The sequence below is a fragment of the Perca fluviatilis genome, chromosome 21 (assembly GCF_010015445.1).
Source record: "Perca fluviatilis chromosome 21, GENO_Pfluv_1.0, whole genome shotgun sequence".
NCBI lineage: Eukaryota > Metazoa > Chordata > Actinopteri > Perciformes > Percidae > Perca > Perca fluviatilis.
Window position 1 is genome coordinate 14,643,935 of NC_053132.1, and position 21,366 is coordinate 14,665,300.

The 21,366-nt window shown below is 41.2% G+C and overlaps 2 protein-coding genes across 4 annotated transcripts in view; one reads left to right on the plus strand and one right to left on the minus strand.

Moving 5' to 3' along the window:
* Positions 1-273: 273 nt before the first annotated feature.
* Positions 274-16,179, plus strand: vwa2 (von Willebrand factor A domain containing 2). Of its 3 annotated transcripts, none has more exons than XM_039787879.1 (14): positions 274-429; positions 3,815-3,876; positions 7,362-7,436; positions 8,026-8,159; positions 8,246-8,355; positions 10,781-10,978; positions 11,056-11,189; positions 11,348-11,477; positions 12,902-12,957; positions 13,050-13,157; positions 13,248-13,826; positions 14,078-14,629; positions 14,790-14,912; positions 15,218-16,179. In XM_039787879.1, the coding sequence occupies exons 2-14, from the start codon at positions 3,825-3,827 to the stop codon at positions 15,346-15,348; spliced, it is 2,382 nt and encodes a 793-aa protein (XP_039643813.1). In that variant the 5' UTR covers positions 274-429; positions 3,815-3,824; the 3' UTR covers positions 15,349-16,179. The 3 variants fall into 3 exon arrangements, with proteins under 3 accessions (XP_039643813.1, XP_039643810.1, XP_039643814.1); XM_039787876.1 differs by having other exon boundaries at positions 275-498; XM_039787880.1 differs by lacking the exons at positions 274-429; positions 3,815-3,876 and adding an exon at positions 5,298-5,410.
* A 658-nt stretch (positions 16,180-16,837) lies between these two features.
* Positions 16,838-21,366, minus strand: part of afap1l2 (actin filament associated protein 1-like 2) — a 41,027-nt gene continuing 36,498 nt past the window's right edge. The window contains exons 13-19 of the mRNA XM_039787881.1: positions 21,062-21,173; positions 20,650-20,904; positions 20,260-20,536; positions 19,660-19,833; positions 19,385-19,572; positions 19,107-19,274; positions 16,838-17,329 (exon numbers count right to left, since the gene is read on the minus strand). Of these exons, the coding sequence (XP_039643815.1) occupies positions 17,303-17,329; positions 19,107-19,274; positions 19,385-19,572; positions 19,660-19,833; positions 20,260-20,536; positions 20,650-20,904; positions 21,062-21,173 (1,201 nt within the window). The 3' untranslated portion in view covers positions 16,838-17,302. The remainder of the gene's footprint in view (positions 17,330-19,106; positions 19,275-19,384; positions 19,573-19,659; positions 19,834-20,259; positions 20,537-20,649; positions 20,905-21,061; positions 21,174-21,366) is intronic.

Below are 21,366 nucleotides of genomic sequence, written 5' to 3' on the forward strand. Positions count from 1 at the left end.
TCTGGCCGTATCATATTTCTTGGGTAAGATATGGCACATTTCCATTTATTGGTCCAAGTTTCATGTCTAGTTTCGGAGTTTTAACCCTAAAAATCATTGCTTTATGAATTCCTCCATTTTTAGATCAGATAGACTTACAGAAGGAAACCGTTTGAGTGCCAAATACATAGTATAAATCGCCTTCTATATTCAATTAAAATGGTCAATTATCTTAGATGAAGAAAATTCTAACTAGCATAAATGGGTAGCGTTTACAATGTGCCTTGGTCACTCCCAGTCTCCATACCTATCGTGTGCAGGATGAGAGGAGGACATTAGACCCTACCGGTGCAGGTACATCAGAGGTGGGCATGGCGAGTAGGTGGGGTCGCTGCTCTCCTGTCGGGACCACAAGGCTCCAGCAGAACACACCAGTGCGGAAACGAAGAGGTGAGGGGAGCCGGTTAGGACTGCTGCCTATAAGAGTAACTAAGGCTTGTGAACCCTGAACAGCGCATGGTAAGTGAAAAGATTTTTCGCTCATAGAGGAAAGCTGGAGAGCGTATATTTTACTAAAGTGCGGAACCTGCTGTAGCGCAGCATTTCAGTTTTGGATGGACTTTGCTTTTACATGTGTAACATAAAGTCGCCGTGCATCGACAGATTAACGTACAATTTCTAAATTGAAAGGAATGTGATTAAGTCCGTTAATAAGTCCATAAGATTAGCAGTAGGCAATAAGAGTGACGTTGTTACATCGGGCTAGTCTAAAATACAAGTCTAAAGGAAAGCTGACGCTAACTAGACCAACAACTCATTCTACCTACTTACTACTTAAGTAGGCTGACAGGCATCACTTTGTTTGGTTTCCTCAGTAAACCTCTTCTGCTTTGTTGCATGTGAGGGTCATGACCTCTGGCACCATCTTAGACCTGCCTTGACCCTTGACACATTTAAGAGTGGCCAGATGTTGGTAGATTTTTGAGATACTTCATCTTAAAATGGTAGCTCAGGTTTACCTGTTGTAGGAGCATAGCTGTGTGTTCAAGGCTGCATGACTTTGTCTTCAATATCTGCACATGGGTCTTTTAATTTGAGGTGTGATCTACATTGCAGACAGATAATTGATCAAGTGAGAATGAGGCACCACATAAAGTTTTATTCTACTAGACTGGGTTTTTAATTAGGGCTAGACAATATATCGATATCGTGATATGAGACGAGATATCATCTTAGATTTTGGATATTGTAATATGGTAAATGTTGTCTTTTCCTGGTTTTAAAGGCTGCATTACAGTAAAGTGATGTCATTTTTCTGAACTTAGCAGACTGTTCTAGCTGTTCTATTATTTGCCTTTACCCACTTAGTCATTATATCCACATTACTGATGATTATTTATCAAAAATGTCATTGTGTAAATATTTTGTGAAAGCACCAATAGTCAACACTACAATATCGTTGCGGTATCAATATCGAGGCATTTGGTCAAAAATATCGTAATATTTGATTTTCTCCATATCGCCCAGCCCTATTTTTAATTCAGTTTCCAGGTAGTTTGAGAAATGTAATTACCCACTGAAGATTGAAGGAATTTACATCCTCCTATGCTTAAATGCATACCAGGACATTTCAAATTATAGTTGGTTGTGGCTTTTAATCAGACAGATGTCACATTTTGGAAAAAAAAAGTTTCCACATTTGTTCTTCAGTTGTTTTAAAAGTGGTTATTTCAGGTGACTCACCCTGGAATAATTTTAACTGTTAGGATGTTTCACACCTCCAAGGTTAGCAAATCTTGGGATTTTTGTCTGAAGTTGGTCCAAAAACTAGCACTCCTTTTTAATTATAGACTACAGAGGCAGCACTTTCCTACCTGCCAACCAATTCAGAGCAGATGACACATCCATGGCTTAGGCCTTCCTGTTTTTTTAAGGTGGTAACATTTTTATGTATGTCCCAGTTTGGAATCTTAATGTTTCTATTAGATAAGGACTTATCGCCCGTTAGTTTAACCATCCCAAGTCAGAAATCATTGAAATTGTACCTCACAAAATTACCCTGCTTTGGCATTTATTGTCATTGCTGATTTAGATTCATTTCAGTGACACGGTTTGAGTCCTGAAAGCAAGAGGGGACTTTTAGTTTAGCAGGACTAAACTTTCAGCCAAAAATACAAGAAAGGTGTTCACAGACAAAAAGTGAGGAAGACCGAAAGATGAGGGGTGGAGGGTTCCAGAAGAATGCTTGTGAAGAGGGAGCCAATTTTGAGACAGGTGTGTAATGTGCATGCATGACTACTTCCTCCTACAAGTGTGTGTGTGTGTGTTCGTGTGTGTGTGTTCGTGTGTGTGTGTTCGTGTGTGTGTGTTCGTGTGTGTGTGTTCGTGTGTGTTCGTGTGTGTCCTGGTAGTAATGAAATCTCTTGTCCTCGCGACGTACCAGCGAGTGCACAAATAGAGCATCAGTAGCGCCTGGTGATGTTTATCAGCCCCCGGCTGCTCAAACAGCCACTGTACGTCAGCTCTGCAGATCTGTATCAGAGACACACAGACTCCTCTTAAAGAGAGACTCCGTCCTGCACACAATTCTATCTCTGTCTCAGAAATACACACAGCTGTAAGGTTTCTCTGGCACGTCTGTCCTCTTTAGCCCACCCCAACACACACCACACACACACACACACACACACACACACACACACACACACACAGAGAGGATAATATGGCCAAGCTTATCAGCAGCTAGAGTTAATCAAACCTTATCTGCAGCCCATCAACTTATGTGTACCCAGCAATGACCATACAGAATTAGGCAGGTGGGGTTTGTTTACTCAATTAACTGTTAATCAGGTACACCTGTGTGATTAAATGAATATAACCTTGCATTAATCAGGTATACTTGTGACACTTATAATATATGGTTTAGTTTTAATAGTTTGTTGCCACTGCCAGAATCTTTCATACTTATGTATGTATTGGACTGTTAGGTGTTTTTATATACACCTTCGTGACAGGGATTCAGAATAAATTCATAAATTAAAATAAAAGGGTGGCACCTTTATCATTTATCCGCACACCTTGTATGATAAGCCTACACACTGCTGACACTTCCCAGGTGAACACACTGATGATGACACCGTCACCATAGAGGACATAGTCCTCGCACACTCGTACAGCCCTCATCGCATTCACGAGGTCCAACACATTCATGTTAAAACATGCTTTCTTCTAAGCTTCCTTTTAGCATACACACACATCAAAGGAAGATGTTTTGATATTGCTTATCTTTCTGACCCAGACACAATACAGAATGGTCCACATGTTGGGTGTCATGGACAGCTTTGTACAGTTTAGTGTGTTTTGGTACACACCAGTCCTTTTTATGTATGCTGTCTTACAAACACTGACCTGTGCATTGTGGTAACATTTGTGAAACTTGCTGTTGAACAATTTTCTCCCCTCAATTTGATTGGTCCATGGGGAATAATGACCAAATCATTCTGATGTGCAGAACTCATAACAGCTAGAGCTGTTTTAACGATATCTATGGCAGCTGTCAGTCCACTTTGAAAGGTCAGGGTTCGATCCACACTTAGCTGTGATAACATGTTGAGGGTGTACTCAGGGTCCTTGAGGCACCTGAGTACTACACTGACCTCTCTTCACTTCTCCCCTATCATTTTAGGGTCACAAAATACAAACTTATGTCCACACTAATCGCCATGACCTCTGTACACATTTTTCTTTTTAACTTTCACCCAATCTCTCCTCTGCTCTTTGGTGTATCATGTTGCTTACTTTTTTTCTAAGTGTGTGCCCATGTTTATCATTCCAGATCTCTCGACATGCACCCTGAAATCCATCTCTCCCTCCTCTTAACGCTGCTGCTTCTTCAAGGTTGGTTGACTGGTTTTATTACTGTTTGCGTTCAGTTTTACTTGAGGAGTGCCTTCTGTACCTCTCTGGTATTCATTCATTTAGATCAAAAACTGTTCTTGGCACAGTTTTGGAAGGTTTTAATGTACCATATCATTACTAATGTTTGGTCACTTAAAAATCATTTGGTGCATACAGCCAATATACTAAATGTGACCGTACATAACCTTTGAGTCATCTTTACAAAGTATGATGTTGGCTGAGACCCTGTTACGTGTTTACACCTTTTGTACGTCCACATTTATTCATAGCATAAATACTGTGAACAGGTGGCCTGGCTTTGTCCAAAGGTAACAAAGTCCGCTTACAACACCTCTTAAACTCACTAATTAAAATGTTCTTTAGTTATCTAAAGAAATTGGGTAATAAGCTTGCCTGTCTTTTTTTGTCCAGTTAGATGATACGATTCATACCACTCTGTATATGACCCTACAGCTAGCAGCCAGTTAGCTTAGCCTAGCTTAAAGTTGGAAACAGCCTGGCTCTGTCCAAAGGCGCTAGTTTGTGTTCAGAGTTTTAAAATGGGCCGTTTCTGGATTAATTTATGTTAATATAGGCATATATTGATGGGTACAAGTGTTTACGAAAAGAAAGCCTGAAGTCAGTGTAATTTTTTAACAAATACAGGGATTCAAATGTTCAGTGTGTTTGCATGTGTGAGCATATTTGAGGTCTACGTCGACTGCATGGTGGAACATGAATGATGCTTCGCTGATGCTCTTCTGGTCAACCTGAGATTCTTTACAATATGTTTTGTTGCTTAACCCTGTCAGTGCTGAAGAATTCCCATTATATTCTCTTCAAAGTGATTTCCTCCTGTGCTTAAAATGCTGCCTATTTTCCGGCAAGTCAAATTTTGCATTGTTTTTATAGGGTATGGTCAGTTGTTCTCTCGGACCTGGGAGTGTCGGTATTTCCCTGAGGGGAGAGGCGAGAGTTGTGGGGCTATATAATCTTTGAGTTGTTTTCAAAAATGACAGCTTTAGCACCATCTGAGGTTTTTATTACTGGCCATTTTAAGACTTTGAACTTGAGCAAACCAGACTGTTTCATCTTGTCAAGACGCCCCCTTTTCCTCCTGTGCTGACAACACCGATAACATGTTGCAGTGCTTCACCAGCTAGATATCCATGTAATCCGGCCTGTCAAGGTAAATTTCTCAGATAGGTAGGAGTGGATCCTAGTTTTTATCTTTTGATTTCAAGCGAGTATTCCTTATATCTTCTTGGGATTAACGCCAATTAGAAATAAACTCCTCAGCCTGAGGATTCTTGCTCATTATCTTGCTTCTGATTTTTTTCAGCTATGTTTTCATACACAGACATTAAAAGATACTGTCATTTTGCTAGAGGCATTTGGCTGAACAGACCGACTTTTTGTTCAGAGCAGTGGGGCCCCGCAGACCAGGAGAATGCAGCTTGCCAAGACCTGAAACTTTCACTATCAAGAGGACCTTGGGGCTGGACTGACGTTGGAATTAGGGGCAGATGAAATGGTCAGGAATGAGAAAAAGATGGGAGCTGAGGCCTCTGAGTTGCAAGTGGTACTTCTATTTAAGGATTATTGGTGGACATTACACTTTAATGTTCTGTGACGTAATGCAGTTTGCTCCTTCTTTAATGAATTGATGATGGAAGACTTTGTGTACAGTCTTGGATTTAATGAGCAACATTTAAAGAGGAGTGTGAAGTCAGTGGCTATTTATTCTCTGACATTAAAGTCTTTTGGTACAAATTACAGCAACATATTTTAGTAACAATGAAACTCTTAATACCTCTTTCAGGTTTTGATTCATAATCATATATTTAATTCTAGGTGATTGTAATTGTAGTGAAATAATCTTTTTGTTGGTCTTTGTACCACGAAAAAGCCCTATTCTTTAAGATACCATGAACGACTACTCTCCTAAAGTTTACTATTAAAAGTAGTCTTTGTTAAGTTGCAGCTGATGTTTTTCAGAATAAATCGTTTACTTTTGATACTGATAAAATGGATTGCATTTCCCCCCCCAAAAAACATCATTGTCATATTTTTCTTCTCCCAAATCCTCACTGCACAACTTTAGTGACAGAAAGATGAGCAGAGGAGGAGGACAAAGTCAATGTTAACACTAAATCCTCTCATGCAGGACATGGAAGCTTTCTTTGATGTTTCTGTCTTTCTTCACCTTCACCGATTTCACCTGATTAGCAGGCACTAAATCAACATGAGGCGGACAGCCTGAGGCATTACAGCAAAGTTGACGGGAACAAACTCACATTTTCTTTCCGTTTTGCTATTCAGAGAGTGGAATCTGTTTAATGTGGAGATGCATGTAAAAGCACTCGAGCGCTCCGTCTCTGCGCTGAACAAATGCCTCTGTGACCTGTTTGGGTTACCAGGGACAACAAGGCGGCGTGTTCAAATGGGGTTCTGAACAGGGCATCACATGCTCTTCTCTGGGCCGTACGTGTGCCTGAATAGAGCTACGTCCTTTCAGTGAATGGAGCCAAAGAAAGGTTTTCTTTACTTGTCCACTCACATTAGCTCTGAATACTTAATTATCCATTCCAGAAGGGGTCAAGTTGGATACAGCGGACTGTATTGGCTTCAGGGACAGCATGTTATTTTCTTGTACTTCTGAAGGCTCTAATGATTGCTTTTTAAAGGCACTAAATAGACACAGCTAACATGGAAAGGAGTTGAGATTTAGAGATCAGTGTGATTATTTTTCTTGCTTAATTCATGCTCTTAAAGCTGAGAGAAAAGTTAAAATAAGTATAAATTTGTGATTTTTTTTTTTTTGTCAAACTTCCTTTCCTCCTGATCATCTTTCAACCTTGTCGGGGTCCCATACCTCAGCATGGGACCCACTGCTTTAACTTATCATATTGGAGTACAGGTAGCAGGTTGTAATGAACAGTGGTGGAAGAAGTATTTTAGCAACTGCAAACGTTAAAAATAGTTCTGTTAATCAACTGTTAAATCAAGTGTTAAATCTGCTAATTGTTTCAGCTGTACTTGTAGGCCTGTATATTGTTGGGTAGTTTCATTTATAATAAAACCTTGTGTTTATGAACTACATGCAAAAACCTTAATTTGTAAAGTAACTAGTAACTAAAGCTGCCAGATGAATGTAGTGGAGTAAAAAGTACAACATTTCCCTCTGAAATGTAGTGGAGTAAAAGTAGAAAGTGGCTTGAAAAGAAAAGTACCTTAAATTTGTACATAAGTACAGTACTTGAGTGAATGTACTTAGTTGCATTCCACCACTGGTAATGAAGTATGTTTCTTTAATGTTGTTCTTGAAAAAAAAACATCACCTATGTATGTTGTTTTGGGTTGCACATTGATTTTTTTTTTTATGGCTGGCCCAAGTTCTGTATCTAAATGTTATGTACATCATACTGTGACGTTAGATGTATTAGACATTTGACTGACCTGACTGTGTTGTTTGTCCCTCCTAGTCCAGCAGGGCACCTCAGTGCAGGAGCTCCAAACCAGCCATGAAAACATCGTAAAGATCAACTCGGCAGGAGAAAGTGAGTAGAGTGAAGATTCTGCTGGGAGAATAAATCTGTTGACAGAGTTACACAAACATGTTAAAGTATAATGCCGTTAAGTAGTGTAGTAATTTGCTAATAAATTGTGAAGCAGAGTGACAAGACTTTGGAAGAATCCTTTGAGGTGGTGGGTGGTCTTATTAGCCCGGTGTCTGTGTCACAGAGGAAAGTGTTTGGAGGTGAATACGCAGGCAGACGGCACACTCTCGCCGTCTCTAATGGCCCTCTTCATGATCAGCTACACATTTCAAACATAACCGCAGCACCGCTGATTATTAATGCCTCCAGCGAGTACACACATGCTTTTTGCTCGGTGAGTGTGCTCCTTGGGAAATAAATGAGCTCTGGCATGCTAAGCTATTTTTCTCTTATTCTGTCAAGGTATTATTTTCATCTGCTCCAGCCCATTAGATCACTAACCAGGATTATCCCATAATGCCCATGTACTGTAGAACAATAGAATAGGAACTTGCTGCCAGAAATGCAATGAATGAGATTAGACCTACGTCTTTATCTAGATATCGTGTGTGTGTGTGCGTGCGTGTGTGTGTGTTTTTTTCATGGGAAGTTATGCAGTGCTCAGCAGCCATGGATATCCTCTTCCTCATGGATGGTTCCTACAGCGTGGGGAAGGGCAGCTTTGAGAGGTGCAAACACTACGCAATCAAGCTCTGTCAAGCACTGGACATCGGTCCAGACAAGGTATGTTTTCTTTCTGTTCGTTTGTGTCTTCCTACCTCTCTTTGTCACATGACAATCAGTATTCACTTGATCCCACCCTTGTCCAGGTGCGAGTCGGCTTGATTCAGTTTGGTTCCACTCCTCGGCTGGAGTTCGCCCTGGACACATACACCACCAAACAAGAGCTCAAGAAGCACATGAAGAAGATCTCTCACAGGTGTGCTTCTCCTCTCATCTCACCCTCTTGTTTTATGTTGATGACACCTGAGCAAGTTACATTCACTCAAGAAGGCCGTGAGATGTGGTTGGAAGCCTATAAAAAAGCTAGTAAGAGAACCTTGAGAGGATATTGTATCCTAGGTATTTGTTCCCATGGTCATGAATGAACCTTCATTATCATTTTTATCATTAACACCTACTTAATTTTGGACATTTCACAACTAAAAGATCTGTGTATACATTTTTAAAAACCTATGTTCTAGGTGCGCCTGGTTAGCGCACCTGGTTGAGCGTGCACCCCATGTACAGAGGCTCAGTCCTTGTCGCAGCAACTGTGGGTTCTGTTCCGACCTGCGGCCCTTTGCTGCATGTCATCCCCCTGACTCTCCCACTTTCCTGACTTAATCTGTCCTATAAATAAAGGCAATAAAAACAAAAAAGAACCTTTTAAAAAAAGTGTTAATTTTTATATGAGCCTCTGTCAGAGATGAGAGGGAATTGGGTTTTACATTGACATAAATCACAGTTATTACCCTATTAATGTACAGTATATGTACTTACTGTATATACAAACAAGTTGTTTGTAGTGATGAGAACATTTTATGGTCAACATTTTTGGCATGCTGCAACTTGTCACAATTGTCTGTCTAGTGTAGTAGTTTTTTGCTAATGCTCCCTAGAAAGGAAAACAAATTAATTTCAGATTAGAGGGGTGCACCACAGGTGGTCACTGGATATTGGATTTGTGTGTGTGTGTGTGTGTGTGTGTGTGTGTGTGTGTGTGTCTCACATTGCCTTAAATCCAACTAGTAGCTTAGAGAGTTCAAGTGTAGCAGTATAATGTAGGCACATGTTTATTCATTTATTATTATTATTATTATCCACTGTTTTAGTTACATTTTGTATATTTTACATTACAAACACAATTCTATACTATAAAACTTTTACTTTGCAATATTCCTCTCTACTCCTGATATGACCAAAAATAAGAATAGTGTGCATGGTTACATATGGCAGCACTGCAGTAAACAGTTTAACATAAAAAGTGTGCAAAAGACTCCCGAATAACTAGCCTGGGAAAACCCTGACGAACTTCCGGGCAAATTAGGGATTTGCTCTGCAAGTCCTTCAAGCCCATTTCCAATTTTTCCAAATCGAGGCACCAATCACAACCGTCGAGGCAGGCTTTACACGATGACGATAGCGCAGTGACAGTAAGCAGCTTCTTGTTTACATTCAACATGACGGCCACCTGAAGCACAGCAACCCGTTGATGCCACTGTCGCTGCTACACCATCCGGATCATTGGTCTGATTGGTTGAAGGACTATCCAATTGCGCCCAGAGACATTTGAGCGGTGTCCGTTGGTGACGCCCCTTTTGCAAATAGGCTGTGAACCAACCTTGTCCAGACCCACTCTCAGTTACAACTGAGAGTGGGTCTGGTGTCAACCAGGCTACCAAATAACCACTTTGTTTTTAATTCAGTGGCTGAATCCTCTCTGTGGAAATAGTTGTCTGTTTAAGTTGCCTTTTCAAGGATTTAGTTTGTCAGCATAAAGAAAAGATATATTGTAACAGCAAGTCTCAACTGGGATAAAAACTGTAAACAACAGCTGCAAAAGCTAATTATCAAATGCAAAAAATATTACTTACTTCTGTATCCAGCTTTATTGTGTAAGATAACCCACTGCAATTCAAGCAAGTTTTTATGAGTGTCTAAGTTATAACTTGTCCTACATTTGTCTACAGTTTGTGTTATGTAACATGTATTGTGGAGCATTAAAAGGCAACATTTCAATATGCACTTGATTGCTAACAAACCAATGCCCTGTGTTGTTCAAGGTAGCTAAGATCTTTTAATCATGCCTGAAGGCCTTTGAACCTTTCACCTATTGTTTTTTTACAGCTGGAAGAAAAGGATCAAAATGGGAGATATGTTAGGATGGCATCCCAGCACCTCACTACCTGCACTACTTTGTTTCAACAGTTCTGTCTCTCAACAATCACAAGTCACTGTGAATCTGTTTCTTTGTGTCTAGTGGTGAGATGGGTAAAAGAGGCTTCTGCTTTCACTGAAAAAAAAAAAAAAATATATATATATATATATATATATATATATATATATATATATATATATATATATATATATATATATATATATATATATATAAAAAATAGGTTTTAAATGGGTTTCTTGAGCCCTGGGGTGATGAAACTTCGGCCAACACTCAGACAATTCATTCCAAGAAGTGAAAGAGGAATCCAACCAAAATTGGTCTGTGGTTTACTTTGGCAGTGATATGCGGTAGATTATTAACGCTGCTGCCTTCTGTAGTACAGTTCACATTCCCTAATTGTTCTGTTTCAGTATTGTTCTAGCAATAACCTAAAAAGACACTATTCCAATCTCTGAACTCCCAGGGGAGGCAGCACCCAGACAGGCCTGGCTCTAAAGTACGTGCTGAGGAAGGGTTTCCCAGGAGGCCGTAACTCCTCCGCTGCGGCCCAGATCGCCATCCTCTTATCAGATGGGAGGTCTCAGGGCAACGCAGTTCAGGCGGCTGCGCAGCTCAAAGAGATGGGTGTGGTCTTGTTTGCCGTGGGCGTTCGCTACCCCAGGTTTGTTAATGATCATTGCCAATAATAATACTACTTTTTGATTACAGTGCAGTCTCTAAAAATGGTTTTGTTCTTAGGTGGGAAGAGCTACATGCTTTGGCCAGTGAGCCGATGGAGAGCCACGTTTTCTTTGCAGAGCATTTCTACGATGCTGTCAATGGCCTGTACACCACACTGAGCACCTTCTCTGTCTGCAATGCCACACCTGCAGGTGGGATTCTTTAACACTTTTTCAATTATAACTTCCCTGTCCGTCGCTAAATTCCTTGTTTTGTGTTTCTCTCCCCAACTCCTTCCAACTCTTGTCCCTATGTAACTTCCCTCATATCCCCACCTGTCCCTCCCCAATCCTCTCATCCTGTTCCCCAGGCTGTCAGGTGGAGTTGTTTCCCTGTGAGAGGAAAACACTGGAGACGGTGAAAGAGCTGCAGGGGAATTACATGTGTTGGAAAGGCTCCAAGGGGTATTCCCCATACACGTCTCTCTGTCCATACTACAGGCAAGTTTACATGATTGCATAAATAATGCAAATGTTCTTGTCGTCTTCCTTATCTGAAGTCAAAAATACAGTCTTTATAAGAAGATGAACTTTTGCACTTTTACAAGAGAAAACCCCTATTCACTAAAACTGGAGACATAATTTTAATTGCAATTAATAATATAATAATAAGAATTTCTTTACAATTGTACAATACAAACGAGATGTTCCGATACTGCCTAAAACGCTGGTATCGGGAAGTACTGGAGTTTATGCACCAATCCGATACCACATAATATAGCCCTAAAGAAAATCTACGTTAAAGTAGTTTATTTATGTTCTTTTTCCGTTATAACTGACTGTCAAACTGGATAATAAAAGAAAGTTCTACGGCATTCATTGTTTGTGTTTGTTCATGTTTCACAAAGAGTTTAACCTGAGCCAGACCGACAAAAACAAAATCACATCCATACAGGGATAGTAGTATACAGTTGTTAAAACATAATAAAATATGACACACTGGTATTGCATCGGTACTCGGTATCGGCCGATACGCAAGTTCAGGTATCAGAATCTGTATCGGGAAGCAAAAAATGGTATAGGGCCATCTCTAATACAAACTTTCCTGTAAATCACCAGGCGATGTTTGGTGGGAATGATGGACCCACAGCAGTGTCTGGCAGGTATTGAAGAGGCCACTGAAATGGATTGATGATAAAGAAGGGTGCTGGTGTCATTCTGGGTCAGACTGGGGAGAACAATCTGTGCAGTGGAACCAAATATGTAACCCTTGTTTTTCATTGCTCAATGAACCATTAGACTGTGGTTGTTCAACAGGGCGACTCCCATCCGCTAATGTGCTCTGTCATTGTGAGAGTGTTAATAAAAACAAGTGAACATCTCTCAGACCATCCCAGGGCAAATTTAAAATGGCCTTTGACTATATTCATTTCACAGCACATTGCAACTTTACCACAGTGAAATGGCCGAAACCAAATAGAGCTCACTGTTTAAAGAACCATCACAACTTTTCAATTGATCTTCCAAATCTTTTTTTCTCACAAATCCATTTAACTGCCCATCAATTTAGTTAAAAGCTAAATTTAAGCACTTGTTGGTACCACACAAACTAGGACTGCTGCTTGTTCAATACTGTAAACTGGGTCTATATAATATCCATATAAATAAAGGTTCACATAAATTACAGTTGCAATCCAAGTGAGATACCAAATGTGTACATCACTTTTGACATAAATAAATGTAAATATATAATGTGTAAGCTTATCAAATTTTATAGTGAATTAGCTGATAGTCAAGGCTCAATGTTTGCCAATTTGAAAAGTAAAACTTAATTTACTTTAGAGAAGAAAAATATACATTTTTGATTCATTTTCAACCTGACAAAACAAGTGAAGTTTGTGTTTGTCCATATATGTGTGTTGCAGGTACAACAAGGTGTACAAGAGACACCAGACAGTCTGCCATCGGACTATCTGTCCAGGTAACAACACTGCTCTTCCTCTTTCTTTCTCTTTTTGAGATGATGTGGATTTGTTGGACACCCTGCTATTCTCTCTCTCCACTATGCTGTAGATCCCTGCGACTCTCAGCCCTGTCTGAATGGTGGCACATGTGTATCAGAAGGTCCAGAGGGTTTCCACTGCGTATGCCCACCTGGCTATGGAGGAGACCCGCACTGTGGTCCGAACACTGTCTTCAGACTTACTGAGATATATTTAATGGCTGCATACTAACTCAAATGAACTAACTTGACCCTCCATCCCTCCTCAGCTCCTGCATTATCACTGGACTGCGCCGTAGACCTGCTGTTCCTGGTGGAGGGCTCTGCCACACTCACCTTGGAAGGCTTCCTCCGCCTTAAGTCCTTCTTAAAGCGCTTCCTGCACACTGTGATCGGGTCTGACAGCCCCAGTAAAGTCGGCCTGGCGGTGTTTGGTGGAGAGACCAGAGTCGAGGTCCCGGTGGATAAGTTCAAAGGCGACCTGAGGGGTCTGGTTAAGACTGTGGAGGCACTTCGACCAATAGGCGGCGAGACCCGGACAGGCCAGGCACTTCGCTATGTCACACGTCACGGCTTCGTGAGCGCGCCAGTCTTTGCAGACGTTACAGACGACCTGCCCCGCGTGGTGGTGCTGCTCACCGCCACTCCTGCTGTGGACGAGGTGGTAGAGCCCTCTAAATATGCACGAGACAGAGAAATCTTCCTGATAGGGGTGGGACCAGACTTCTTAAGGGGACAACTGAATAATGTTACAGGAAATCCCCAGAGGACTATCACCTACACACCACATGATTTCAGTGCCAAGATCCCTGAGCTCAAGGCTAAGATCTGCAGTGTGGATACACAAGGTACTGACTGATTGACTGACTACTTAATACCCTATAAAATATCCAAATTGCCATTAGGATCCAGCTATTCCAAATGTGAATAACAATGTTATTTTATGGTCATTCCTTTTGAGGGGCATTTTCCTCCATGAAATGCATGAAAAAAACATTTCTAGGGTCTTGAAATACCACTTCTAAATCATGTTTCAACTAGTATTAATTGTCTGTATATTTAGACAACATATTTCTTTGTCTTTTTTTCTTTTTTTTAGGTTGTCTTGGCCAAGCAGTAGACCTGGTGTTTGCCCTGGATGCCTCAGGTGGTGTCAGCCCCAATAACTTTGCCACCACGCGCGACTTTGTGCGCAGTCTCACCGTCCAGTTCGACATCAACCGTGACGTAGCTCAAGTGGCACTTGTGGCCTACGGTCGGCGAGCCACCACCGTCTTTAACTTGGACGCCCATGAGAGCGGTTCTGCCATCCTCAAGGCTGTTGATGACGCCAGCTACTTGGGTGGAGTGGCTTCAACGGGCGCGGCTTTACTTCACATCCACTCCAACGTCCTGACGGCGGCCAAAGGTGCGCGGCCCGGAGTCAACAAGGCTGTGGTGTTGGTGACGGACGGTTCAGGCGGGGATGACGCTGTTGTCCCAGCTCAAAAGATCAGAGATAACGGAGTTTCCGTGTTTGTGATCGGTATCGGAGACATACAGAGAGAGCGGCTGCTGCAGATTGCTGGTTCAGAGGAGCACATGATCGCGGTGTCGTCTTATGAAGATCTCAAGTATTTTGAGGACGTGCTGGTGCAGATGCTGTGTTCAGGTAAGAATGCAGGAAAGGATCTGTTACAAAGCAGGACAGCTTGTTCTCTCCTTTTCTATGGATAGGAGGAATTAAGATACAAAAGGCTCAGGGACCTATACAAAATATGAACTTATTGTTGTAGTAGCCAGCTCATTTATGATACATTTCTTTCTATTAGAGGTTAAAAAGCCAGTTAACCTGTGCAAGCCCAACCCATGTATGAATGATGGGACCTGCATACTGTCCGGAGGGAGCTTCCGCTGTCAGTGCCAAGGCTATGAAGGACCACACTGTGAAACAAGTCAGTGGCATTAAGGAGTCTTCTTTCCTTATTGTCTTACTTCATTCCTTTGCTTCCACCTTCCTGCCATCCATAATTTCACTGTCCTTACTCCTTCCTAAAGAAACCGTTCTTCTTATCTGTCTGTCTCTCTATCTAATCAAAGCTTTTAATTCATTCGGTTAGGTCTGGTTTTCCACTCTTGTTACTTGCACAACTTGACTCTGTTCCAATGTTGTGGTCACCATGTTCACAGCTACCAAAAAGTCCATGCAGCAACAGCATCATTTGCATTTGCGTGACTTTTTTCTTTGGTTTGTTCATAGGAAGCAGCAGGAATTCATCCAGAGGAGATCTCCCGAGGGCTGCTGGTCTCAGGAAGAAGAGCAGACAGAAGAAGAGTCACCAGGAGCTCCTGCATCACTATAAACTGCACCGTAGGACACATGCTACCTGATACACACATAAACACACATAGAAACGAGTCACCTATGGACACATAAGAACCAAGGATGTTTGCGGGTACACAGTGGAGTAAAGGGAAAACTAATGTTACTGTTTCAATATTTAAACTTGAACACAAACTTCGAGTGCCTTCTAACTGCGGTGTCTATCTGTGTCCTAGTTTGTCACTGTGCTCACTGTTGTGCATTTGTCTCAACATGGTTCTCTTGTCTATTCAAAGATGTAAACTTTTATATCATATTAGAGTGTATATCTGTGTCATGATTTTATTATTTTTATTATACTGTATAATCCCGACAACCGCAACAAGACAAAAAAATCTAATTTGTGCCAAAAAAAAGCTTTATACCAAGTGCTCTATTTTTGTTTCAACATATTTTACAAAAGGCCCCTCCTAAATTCACTCAACTCATTGAGTTTTTTTAGAAGGTAAAAAGATTGTTTGCTCTCACAACATTGTTGTATAAATATATGTATTTATGTATTTCATTATCAGTTATATTAGTGCTATGTAACATTTAGAAAATAAGGCTGGTTTTGTACTTTAACTTACCCTTTACTATTATCTCTTTTGCGGAAAAGAGAAACAAACTTCCATAATACATGATTTGCCAATCCAGTAGAATTTTTCCACTTGTACAACACCCAACAAGCCCTAAAATGATATATTTGAAATGCCAAGTCATTTCAGTTATTAACCTAAAGTACAATTTTAACGTGCTCATTTTATGCTCATTTTCAGGTTCATAATTGTATGTAGAGGTTGTACCAGAATAGGTTTATGTGGTTTAATTTTCAGAAAACACCATGTATTTGTTGTACTGCACATTGCTGCAGCTCCTCTTTCCACCCGGTGTGTTGAGCTCTCTGTTTTAGCTACAGAGTGAGGCATCACACTTCTGTTCCATCTTTGTTGGGAGTCGCACATGCGCAGTAATTACTGCTAGCTAGTCAGTTGCAGAGTATGAGGGCGTGCCACGCTAGAAGCTAGGCGAGCATTATAACGTGTTACAAAGTGACGCACGTTTTTCACAGAAGTAAAGGCTGGACTACAATAGAGCTGTTTGGAGCAGTTTGTGAACATTGTTTTCTGTTGGAGATGGTAAGTCCCTTTGGGGTGGACTTTGGGCTTTTTCACTTTGTAAACCTATAACATGCACAAAAATATATATATAACACAATAAAGGAAAGGGGAAAAGCCAAAAAGCATAATATGAGCACTTCAATATTTTCCAGGTAAACATCCTGTTATCAAATGACTCCCCATCATGAATGCTTTATTAATTCATCAGTGAGAATTGACTGAGTTGACTCTAATTATCATGTTCAATTTCTAATGCTGCACGCTTCCATTGTCCTTTGCAAATTTCAAAGTATTGTTACTAAAGTGAACCTTTGGTCCAGTTTCATCAGACGAGCTGGACGGATAGATGTAACGTTAAAGGCAAAAGGAGACATTTTCATAAACACATTTCATGCCATATTGTTGTCAGTACATTTTTATTTGAATAAAAAGTGCATTTTTAGCTAGCAATACAAGCCAAATGAGGCTGAATAAAGGTGTAAATATATTTACATCTTGGCTACCAGCATATATGAACCAAGCTACATCTAGTGTACAAAATGGCCAATTAGTTGAGGGGTGTCTTTCTGTCTCAGTGGTTTCAAATGTTTGGCTGTTTTCCATCATTAAGAACAATTGTCAGACTGGCCAAAATGCTACTAGATCAATGTCTTTCCTTTAGCAAATGGAGAAAAACTACTTGAAAAGTCATTGAAAGTAAGCTGATCCAGTGGTGTCTGAGAAGATAGCTTGTGCATCTCTCTGATTGGCTCTTTATAGTCTGGGCAAGGAGGTGATGAGGATGAAGGGTGTTGATATGAATGACCAGACCAGACAGAGAAACTTGTGCATTTGAGAAGTGAAAGGGAATTCAGTTTCCCTTTTAGGTGGTGGTTTTTTTCTCCCACTCCTGTCAATACAAAAAGGGATGACAGTTAGGTATTTTGACAGTATACACAAATATAAATTAAACACGTTATTGTGCTGTGTGGAACTCAAAAATCTTGTTCCACTGAAGCATCATGCTTTCAGTATATACAGTGCCTTGCGAAAGTATTTGCCCCCTTGAACTTTTCGAACTTTTTGCCACATTTCAGGCCTCAAACATAAAGATATAAAACTGTAATTTTTTGTGAAGAATCAACAACAAGTGGGACACAATCATGAAGTGGAACGGAATTTATTGGATATTTCAAACCTTTTAAACAAATAAAAAACTGAAATATTGGGCGGCAAAATTATTCAGCCCCCTTAAGTTAATACTTTGTAGCGCCACCTTTTGCTGCGATTACAGCTGTAAGTCGCTTGGGGTATGTCTCTTACAGTTTTGCACATCGGAGACTGACATTTTTGCCCATTCCTCCTTGCAAAACAGCTCGAGCTCAGTGAGGTTGGATGGAGAGCGTTTGTGAACAGCAGTTTTCAGTTCTTTCCACAGATTGTCGATTGGATTCAGGTCTGGACTTTGACTTAGCCATTCTAACACCTGGATATGTTTATTTGTGAACCATTCCATTGTAGATTTTGCTTTATGTTTTGGATCATTGTCTTGTTGGAAGAGAAATCTCCTTCCCAGTCTCAGGTCTTTTGCAGACTCCATCAGGTTTTCTTCCAGAATGGTCCTGTATTTGGCTCTATCCATCTTCCCATCAATTTTAACCATCTTCCCTGTCCCTGCTGAAGAAAAGCAGGCCCAAACCATGATGCTGCCACCACCATGTTTGACAGTGGGGATGGTGTGTTCAGGGTGATGAGCTGTGTTGCTTTTTACGCCAAACATAACGTTTTGCATTGTTGCCAAAAAGTTTGATTTTGGTTTCATCTGACCACAGCACCTTCTTCCACATGTTTGGTGTGTCTTCCAGGTGGCTTTTGGCAAACTTTAAACAACACTTTTATGGATATCTTTAAGAAATGGCTTAATTCTTGCCACTCTTCCATAAAGGCCAGATTTGTGCAGTATACGACTGATTGTTGTCCTATGGACAGAGTCTCCCACCTCAGCTGTAGATCTCTGCAGTTCATCCAGAGTGATCATGGGCCTCTTGGCTGCATCTCTGATCAGTCTTCTCATTGTATGAGCTGAAAGTTTAGAGGGACGGCCGGGTCTTCGTAGATTTGTAGTGGTCTGATACTCCTTCCATTTCAATATTATCGCTTGCACAGTGCTCCTTGGGATGTTTAAAGCTTGGGAAATCTTTTTGTATCCAAATCCGGCTTTAAACTCTCCACAACAGTATCTCCGGACCTGCCTGGTGTGTTCCTTGTTCTTCATGATGCTCTCTGCGCTTTAAACGGACCTCTGAGACTATCACAGAGCAGGTGCATTTATACGGAGACTTGATTACACACAGCTGGATTCTATTTATCATCATTAGTCATTTAGGTCAACATTGGATCATTCAGAGATCCTCACTGAACTTCTGGAGAGAGTTTGCTGCACTGAAAGTAAAGGGGCTGAATAATTTTGCGCACGCACTTTTTCAATTTTTCATTTGTTAAAAAGTTTGAAATAGCCAATGAATTTCGTTCCACTTCATAATTGGGACCCACTTGTTGTTGATTCTTCACAAAAAATTACAGTTTTATATCTTTATGTTTGAGGCCTGAAATGTGGCAAAAGGTCGAAACGTTCAAAGGGGCGAATACTTTCGCAAGGCACTGTATGTAGAAATCTACGGTCTCACCTTAGCTTTCTGCAAGACTTTTCCTTTGGTGGCCATGATGGAGGCGGGTCTGTTCTTTAGCACAGAGGCAGAGTTGACTGGGGAGGCTGGGTCTGCATTGGCGTTACTGTTGTAGGGTTGGGGGGATGATGATGATGTCTGAGGAGCAGGCAGGGTTACTGCTTTAGGCTGAGGGTAAAATGGTTGAGAGGGTAGTTAGGGAGTGAAGAAAACAGCAGCTCTGATAGAGAGGGGAAGGCACAGTTTGCTGTGTTCAGCTGGATGACCTGTACACTAACCGTGGATGTGTCCTGGAGGCTGCTGTCCAGTGTGGTCCCCAGTGTGAAAGCCCCTGACTCCAACTTCTTCAGACTTTCCTTCACTTCCATCAATAGTAGCTCCACCTCTACCCTGCGTTGCTCTGCTTCCCGACACGCCTCCTCCTTCTGTTTCAAACAGCCTTCTAATGAGGCCCGCTGCTTGGGATCTGAGGGTGACAGACAGCCATCAGTCACACAGATCACTGTAAACCTTCAGGAGTAGTAGTAATGTGTCACAGGAAGTGTAGCTGTACCTTGGCAGACACTAAGCTCCTCTTTGGCCTCCCTCCTCTCCTTCTTCAGGTTTGCCAGACTGCTCCTCATCTCCTCCCTCTCTCTCTCCAGTCGGTCGCGCTCATCGATGTAGCGGCGCATGTCTGCCTCTGTGCGGTTCTTGCCCAGTTTTCCTTCGACTGCACCGGGACACCCTGGGAATAAAAGATTGAGACTGTGTAAATTTGAGCTCATACACAATTAAAACAACATCCAATGTTTATCATTAAATTTGCCCCAAAATAGAAACAAAAAAAGATGCGTTTATTATTAAAAAGTTAATTTCTGTTGTAATATGAATCTGCATTCCACTGTGAAGCTGTCCCTTTGACTGTAGAGGATGCAGCTTTTCACTAGAGGGAGCTGTAGTAACGTAAAATTACAGAGAAAGGGAAGCAGCAAACAATAAATGGCTACATTTACTCACTAAAATGTAAATAGTTTTAGACAATTTTTCACTTAATGTTAAAAATGTTCTTTACAAATATCTTAAAAGTGTGCGTGGAGGTGGTGATAGTGATACCGATGGGTCTTTTAACACATGACCCAGCAAACCCAAGGTTGTTTTTTTTTGTCCTCACCTATGGTATGTGCCTTGGGCCGCAGGGGTTGAGGACTGTGAGGAAGCCCAGCAGAAACTGTTGGGCCTTTATGGATCTGTACCCCGGAGGAGCTGAAGACCTGTGGGATTCCCAGACTGGTCCTCTTGGGGGTATCCTGGCTTTGGGATGAGGTCTTGACTGGTTGTGGCTGCTGTGGAGTGGGGGGTTGCTCTTGTTCTGGTTTGCTGACAGAGGTCGAACTTGTTCCATTGAACACAGGTGTTGAATCTGGCTCAGTACGATTAGTTGAAATGACCTGGAAATGAATGCATAAAATATAGAATTAAAGCACAAAATATAACATTTAAGTAGAAAATAAAAAGCTATTTGCTCCAAATGCAGCAAATAAGTCCCTACTACTGAGCCTACCTCTTTCATTTGAGATGAGGTGTTCTTCTGGTCTTCTTCTGGGACTGGGGAATGTCTAGAAGTTTCTTTGGCAGGCAGGGCTTTACCCCCACTGGACGTATGGAGGAAGGAGCGTAGAGGGACTAGGTCCAGGTAAACCCTGTTTTCAATGTCCTGTTCTGCTCCCACTGACTCCTTGATGTCCTGCGTGCATGTTTCATTATGTTCCTGAGGATTGTTGTCCTCACTGTCTGGCAGGTTGCCCTCTTCTGCATCCTGTATTATACAGGAGGAAGTTATGAGATGGAAAGTGGCCAGATTGAATGAGTCCATGTAAAAATGAAACTGAAATTGAAAATTGATTTGAAATCAAAACCAGGCAGAGAGGCTGCAGGGTTTTATGTCTCAGTTGTTTTGGCTCTAGATAACATACCTCTGGATCAGCTAGAGACGCCACATCATCATATAGTTCATCAGAGTTGTGAGCGATGGACGGTAGGGTGTCTATGTAGGTGTTTGGCTCTGAATACCTCCTCTGCATCAAGCTAGAGAGACACACAAATACACAGAGAGGTGCCACTTGAATAATGTGCCAAAGCATGCATACAGCAGTGGGACCAGTGTTTAAAGTGCTCATATTATGCTCATTTTCAGGTTCATAATTGTATTTAGAGGTTATATCAGAATAGGTTTACATGGTTTTATTTTAAAAAAAACACTATTTTTGTTGTACTGCAC